The sequence below is a fragment of the Alligator sinensis genome, unplaced genomic scaffold (assembly GCF_000455745.1).
Source record: "Alligator sinensis unplaced genomic scaffold, ASM45574v1 scaffold933_1, whole genome shotgun sequence".
NCBI classification, from domain to species: Eukaryota; Metazoa; Chordata; order Crocodylia; family Alligatoridae; genus Alligator; species Alligator sinensis.
This window is the reverse complement of record NW_005842542.1, coordinates 98,592-106,249: the sequence shown is the minus strand read 5'-3', so window position 1 is coordinate 106,249 and position 7,658 is coordinate 98,592. Positions and strand designations below refer to the sequence as shown.

Below are 7,658 nucleotides of genomic sequence, written 5' to 3'. Positions count from 1 at the left end.
GGGGGGCGGGCGGTTAGTAGAAGGACCTGGGAACAGAACTGTTTTTTCTTTTGGCTCACAGGCTAGTGCCCTATCTGTTATTCCATGCTGCCTTTCTTCAGTACTCAATAAAAATAGCATGTAACAAAAATATGTTTAAAAGACAGCTATTTATTATTTATTTATTTAGAAAGAAGCGACTTTCATTTTACAATAACTGTAACTAATAACTGAAATTCATGCTGTGAGTTGCACATGCACGCTGATTATTATTGTTTGTGTTATGATCAAAGCACATCAGGCGATACAGTCCCAAAAATATATATCATCTAAACAGACTATGCAAACTCAGGCTGGAGGGGAACTGGGATGTAAAAGGTGAAGCGATTTCCTGGAGACATCTAGCATGGAGCCCATGTCTTCGAACTCCCAGTCAGTGTTCTGTCCCCTGCACCCTTCTGCCTCTGCCTAACATTGCATTTTGGGAGCAAGTTGATTATCTTGCAAGTCACATGCCTGTATGTTATGATATTATAGATACAGTTTTGCACAGCAACATGACTGTATGTTCAGCATAATGATACAGGTTTCCTCCACGGTTTTGCCAACCACGATTTTGAGTATCTATGCTTAATATTCTATATACCATTTTGGCTACCACAGTATACAGTTTTGAGTAACCACAGTTTTCTGTGGCCATGCATCAGTCCTCCATCTGCCATTTTTCCTATAAGCCTTTTGTCTTGCCAACCATGGTTTTGCCAACCACGGGAACTGTCAGGAACCTAGCCCCAGCAGTTGGCGAGGGAAACCTTCATAAATGCTGATATGAGAGCTAGAGTTCTATGGCCTACTTTCAGCAAGTAAGCCAATTCACCAAGCACCAAGGAAATTAATTCCAGCTCTTTTCTCTTGCTTGTCCCCAAGGCTGGAGATAGAAATTACACATAAACCAGTTTAAGTGATCAGAAACTGGTTTAAACCCATAACAGAACAGAAGTTCAGTGCACATAAACCAGTTTTAAAATGTCTGAAACTGGTTTAAGATAAACGTGATTGAATGTAGTATCAGGCTTAACTGATTTGAGTCAAACATCTTTATAGAACTTTTGTCCCAGACCCCTTCCGGGTTCAAGTTAAATTACAGTCCTCCAGCATCCCAGGATGCTTTGCAGCCCTGGGGTAGGCTGTGCTGTCTGTCTTGGCAGAGCAGGGTTGGCCCCGCCCACTGCTCCCTAGCTATAGCAGTAAGGACTGGCTGACAAGTGGGTGGGGTGGGAAACTGGGCTGGAGAGTAGCCCATGCCAGACTTTTCCTCTGTTGGAGTGGAGGGGGCAGGGGGCATAGGCCAGCAGGTTCACATGGAGAGGAGGGAGGGGGGTTTAAACCCCCTCCACGGCCAACAAGATCCCCAGCCCAGGTCTGTGCGTGGGAGTCTGCCTACTTCTGCCCTCCTCCCACCCTGCTCCATGCTCCAGTGGAGGGCATGGCTATGCCTGGCTGGGACTGGCAGGGTGAGGTGGGAAAGTAGGGTTTAATCCAGTCTCCCTCACCCCTCCCACTGGCACAGGAACCTAGCTGGGGTCTGCCTGGTCTCCCCCTTCTACTTGCCCCTCGAGCAGCAGTGAGCATGGCCAGACACTGGCCGGAGGTGAAGGGGGGGGAAGGGAGGGCCACGCAGGCAGAAAGCCAGGCAGACCCTGGCTGGGGTCCTGTGCTGGCAGGAGAGGGGAGGGAGCGGGGGTTTAATCCCCTTCCTGGCCCCCGCTTTTAGTTCTGGCCTCACCCCCTGCCACTTAAGCTGTGAGTGGGGGTGAGGGAGGGGAAGCCAGGCAAACCTGGGCTGGGGGTCTCTGCCAATGAGGGTGGGGGGAAGTGGGGTTTAATCCTCCTCCCTACCCCGCTTTGCCTCATGCTGCCGGACGCTGACTGGGGCTGGCATCTGGCCACGCCCCCTACCGCTTAGGGACAAAACTGGCAAGGGCTGCTTCCCTCCTCCCCCTCCAAGCATGCCCTGGCTGGGGACTGTGCCTATCTATCACCTTGGAGTCGTCATTGATGCCACAATGAACATGGGCCGACAGTGTGGGGAAGCGGTCAGGAAGGCCAACCATATCTTGTCGTGCATCCACAGATGCATCTCAAGCAGGTCCAAGGAGGTGATCCTCCCCCTCTATGCGACACTGGTCAGGCCGCAGCTGGAGTACTGCGTCCAGTTCTGGGCACCACACTTCAGGAGAGATGTGACCAATATGGAGAGGGTCCAAAGGAGGGCCACCACCCACATGATCGGGGTCAGCCTGGCAGGCCCTATGTGGAGAGGCTGAGGGACCTGAACCTGTTCAGCCTTCAAAAGAGAAGGCTGAGAAGGGATCTAGTGGCAGTCTACAAACTAGTCAAGGGGGACCTTAGGCTGCTCTGGATTTCTCTGGTCAGCCAAGGAAGCCTCTTGGCCCCTTTTCCCCGCATTGGGATTGTCTCCCTCTGTGCCCAAAGGATCATTTCCTTAAGGCACAGCCACTCAGGTAAAGTCCCTGAACAAATCCAGTACATTTATCAACATAGTTTCTGTCTTGGGTCTAAATGAATAGATTGAAGTTAGCTTTCTATGACCAGCTCTTGTGACTTGATAACTGTAATCTTCTTAAACATTGTCATCTTTATGGTATGTCATCATTTATGGCATCTGCAGGGCAATTTAAATGAAAGGGAGAAGACACCCATATACTTTATTTTGGAACTGGATGTGTGAGTCCTGATTTTAGAGAAGAGCATTTGATACAGTTAGTCCTAATCTGCAGCTGAGCAAATTCTTGAATTGACCACCAAAAAACAGATGCTGTGCTTCAGTATATTTGAAAACATTCATGAACAATTTAGCTGCAGGGGGTGACTCTTTAAATGAGCCCCAGGTTAATCTGGGCAGGTTACCTAGCACATTACAACAGCTACTTGAAATCACTGATTGATGAGGGCATCTTCTAAGAATTTGGCTTAGAAAGTGTGCATAGCTTGGAGATGGTTCAGCTGAGGTAACAGCTGCAATTAAAACTTTCAGGCCAATTGTCAGAAAACAAAACAGAAACATGTCCAGTCACTAAGTGGTAGACAGAATTGGGGTTCAGACCTCTCTCTCACAAATCTTTGCCTTTTGTCTCCCAAAGAGCTGCACATAGGGCTTCCTGGCCTGCCTCCTGGGGAATCTTTTTGGTCAGTGATCTCAAGCCCTGCCTAATTTATTTTCACATGAGCACCTATGCAGCAGAAGGGAATGGGGAGCAGTGATTAATCCCTTTTGTACTGTTATCAGGCAAGTCTTTGGACCTTGGCCCAGCTACCCTTCTAGAAGAGAGCAGCCGAAGTTCTCTTCCCAGCTCTGTTACAACTTTTTGAGTAGTGTTTTGCCTCCCTGTGCCACATTTACTCTATCTGTGAGTGTCTGGAGATCTATAGCTGGAAAGCAGAATAAGTGCAAAAGGTGGCTGTTTTTATTACCACATTTAACCATTCTGCTCTTTCACTGTGTGGTTCCCTGGAATGGTTTTATCCAAACACTTGATTTCATGTGATTAATTACTTTAATTAAATATTCCTGACCATGCACACACAAGCAAAATGCATATATGGCAGTATTTGCAACTCCCATTAGGTGATGGTAGACTTCTGATTGTTCCATTCGGAATTGTTCTCCTTGGTAATAAAACTCCCTAAGGATTTGCTGTAGCCGACCTTCCAGATTTTCTTTCTCTTTCTGCCTTTCCCCTATCCTACTATACTTTGCTTTCATTTCATAATAATATTACTTAGCTCTGGGAAGTATTTTGAGACACCTTTTAACCAAATATGTGGATCCAACTCAGGTTGTGTTGTATAAATGTGCTCTCCTGGATTGCAGGTACTGCTCAGATACCTGGCAGGACCCTGGACTTGGCTGCCAAAGCACAAGGCTGTTGAGAAGCACAGAAATGCCAACAGCCCCATTGAAATGTAAATGAATTTCTTAGGCTGACCTTTCTGTAAGTGTTTGAGTCTTGGTTTTCTTTCATTTGCAGCCGTGTACACATCACTGAAGCCACCCTAAAACACCTAGGCAAAGTTTATGAAGTGGAAGAAGGGAATGGACACCAGAGAGACCCATACCTTAAAGCAAATAACATCAAAACTTACCTAGTGATTGACCCAAGGGTAAGAATATGCCTTTTAAATATATATAGTGTTTGCGTACGTGCATGTGTGATGTTTGGATCAAGAACAGAATTCAAATGTGCATCTGGTATGTAGGGAATTGAACTCAGGCTTTAAAACACTCTGGCTTTAAAAACATGTTTCTCTATTGTTTTAATTTACCCGATCAGTCTGAATGCAATAGGAAGTTCATAAAATGATGTGCTCCAATTACTAGAACAGGGGTGGGCAAAATACAGGTCCTGAGCCAGATCCAGTCTGCCAAGGGATTTTATCTGGCCTGTGGCATGTCCCTTGGCCCCTACCCAGCTCAGGCTTGGGGGGCAACACCGGCTGTGGCATGTGTGGCCAGTCCTGCTGCCCCTGGGCATGAAGTGGTTCTGGGGTAGTGGTGGCAGCTTCTTCCAGTTGCTTCTGCTAGTGTTGCTGCTGCTGGACCTGGCCCCACTGTGCCTGGGCACCCTGGCTGGTCTACCCTGCACCCACCATATGGGGGGGCGGAATGGAACTGGCAGGCAGAGTCTCCATGAAGACTGGCCTGGGACCCCCAAAGGCAGGAGGCACTTGGGTGGGTGGGTTGGGGCCACGGGGATGGCACCTGGGAGTGGAAGAGGTGGGTGGTGCCCAGTCCAAGGCCAGGGCCTATATCATGAGGCTGGGGCTGAACTGCAGTGATAGCACAGGGCCAGAGCTGAGCTGCAATCTGCTCTCCAGAAGGTGGATTGTGACCACCAGCCTGACCCAGGAGGGGGCAGAGAGCATGCCCATGCTCCTGCTGTCTGTGCCCCATGATCCTAGCCCCTGCCTACCTGCCCCACTCCTGGATGCCACTCCCCACCCACCCAGCCAAATGTGTCCTGCCTGCCTGCTCTCTGTTGCCGCCTACCATGTAGGAAGTTTTGGTGAGCTGTTGTAGAGGAGGTGATGGGTGCTGACCCAACCAACAACAGCTCACCAAAACTCCCTAAGTGGCCCTCCAGCTGAAATAATTGCCCACCCCTGCACTAGAAGGAGACAAAGAAACACTCATTTTTTAATTGGTTTTTTTGTTTTGCTCATAAATCGGTTTGTGCCAACAAGTTTTGCACAAAACTAATATACCAGTCCTGAATTCCAAATAAAATTTCTTCTGTACATTGTACTCTAAACACTATCAGAAAATCCGCGAACATAACAATGTGAGTGTCCACTGCCTGTAGGAAAACCTCTTTTGAAAGCTACCTGTGCCTGCTGTATTTGCCTCCGTAGTGTATAGCCAAATGCTGACTTTTCACTTAAAACCACTTCTTCCTGAAAGGGATACTCACACCCAGGTTCTACTTAAATACTGAGATTGTACACCCAACCACTCACCCACTTGTAGCCTTTCCCCATCATCTCATGTAGGAGGTGGAAAATAGGCTTAGTGCGACTGATGTGTGAATTAACTCTCAAGTCCCAACCATGAGCCTTTCCTCACCAGTTCACATAATCCACTGTGATTCATTTATTACCATAACACAGGAGGAAGGTCTGTAGTACCCAATAATTCCTGCCTTTCATTGTGTTCCCAGAGCAGAAATTAGATACCCTGATGGTCAGTCCTGAGTTTGACTAATTCTTTTAAATTCCCATTAAAAGTCAGAATTAAGAAAATTTAATAGCCACACCAGAGCGTACAGACAGTAAAAGAGCATGTGTCTAAAACACGGCAAAACCACCATCAGCGTAGCTATTTTCTTTTGCTGTTACTTGTTTTTAATTCCTCCTCCCTGCCATTTCTTTGAGCTCAGTGACATCCACACATAACTTGAGGTGTGGTCACTAGCTGGTACATCTGAGCTATGCACTTTGGGTGTGCAAGAATTGTGCTGGCAAGTGAGACAGCTGCATGAATCTGTAGTTGGGTGTTTAGGGTTTTCCTCTTTGGCCAGCTGCATCAAAACCTACAGGAGCATGGAACGGATTTGGGTAGCTTCCAAGGAGGTGCCTGTGATCACAGATTATTTTCAGATGCATAGGGAAGTGCATCTCAGAGGTCACACAACTTTGTCATTTTTTACCTTATCCTTGCCCTTAACTGGTTGTGTTACTTCCCCTGGGCAGCCACATTCCAGGCTGGGAAACATGCTGTATTGCTCCTACAGTTCCGCTCTGCAGAGGCCACATGCAAGCCCTGATAAGCTATTGATCAAAGATCAGCTAAGTGAGCAGGCCCAACACCCACGCACATGTTAGGTACAAATCCGGCTCTTAATGTGGTCCAATGGTTAGTAGAGTTCAGATGGCTGCTTCTGTGCTGCATTTGATGCTAATTGTGGGATGATGCAGGATCTTAGCCGGGATCCCCAGTGCACGTAGTCTGGTGGCTTCGAGAAAATGCTGTCTCAGTGCTTCATTCTCCTTCAGTGACTTACATGGCAGGTTACCTTTTTGGAAGGTAGGTGATATTGTAACTGCTGGTTACCTAAGTACAACTAGGCAACTGTTGGCTGCACTGGAATATTGACAATTTTGATTTGGTGTTTGTGACAGGGCGCTTGGTGTGCCTATCACTTCAAGAGAGTGTGCAGCCTGCAGGTGTGGCAGGGGCCTGGGCTCACCTGGGGAGGCAGGCCTTGGAAGTGGTAGGCCTGGGAGCAGGGGTGGGTAAGTCTGTAGCCCAGACAGGGGTAGAGGCTGGGCACAGGAGCCCTGGGATGGGGGAAAGCAGCCCAGAGATCAGGGCCAGGGGCCCACAGCTTGGAGAGGGCAGAGGCAGGGCACAGCAGCCTGGGGATCGGAGCACATTGGCCCAGAGATTGGGGCCAAGGTCCCGAACCACAGAGAGGGGCAGATGCAGAGGCAGGTGCCTGCTAGGTTGGGAAATAATGCCTGGGCCAGCTTGTGTAGGAAAAGTGCTACATGCAGGAAAGCTGTGCCTGGAAATATCCCTGAGCACTGAAGTGCCCAAGAGAAGCAGGTAAGCCTAGAAAACAAACTGGGGAGTAGCCGTGGTGAATAAAGTGCCTGGACAGGGAGGCCTAGTTATAGGGCTGAGGCTGTGGCCCGGAAGGACTGGTGATCAATAACACCTGCAAGGTGTGGGTATTGGGGAGGACAGAGCCCATATAATTAGCCCTGAAAGCTACAGGTGCCTTGGGGGCATAGATGAGCCGAGAGGTCCCACTCAACTTAGGGCGCAAACTGAGGCCAGCAGGGTCCGGGAGGGACCTGCTAGTGGCTGCAAGTGACAAGAGTTCACTCCAAGACCATGAGTCTTAGTATCCCTTCCTTAATATCTTAATAAAAGCAAAGCATGGAAGGCAAGGAACCAAGGGAGGGCATCTTAGAGATCGAGCCGGGAAGGAACCATATGGTCACCACCCCTGGGGGCCCGGCCCTCTTGCAGTGTTTTACTGACAAGGAAAAAACACAGGGGGGAAAAAAAATAGCTCTTGCATCGTCTTCCTTAGGAATTGCTTAGGAAGAAACACAGGAGAGCTATTTTCAATTAATGATTAGTGTAGCCCTTC

General features: G+C 48.5%; 1 protein-coding gene across 1 annotated transcript in view; it reads left to right on the top strand.

Moving 5' to 3' along the window:
• ADCY7 (adenylate cyclase 7) overlaps window positions 1-7,658 on the top strand; it is a 62,844-nt gene that overhangs the window by 26,887 nt on the left and 28,299 nt on the right. The window contains exon 10 of the mRNA XM_025213620.1: window positions 4,032-4,164. Within this exon, the coding sequence (XP_025069405.1) occupies window positions 4,032-4,164 (133 nt within the window). The remainder of the gene's footprint in view (window positions 1-4,031; window positions 4,165-7,658) is intronic.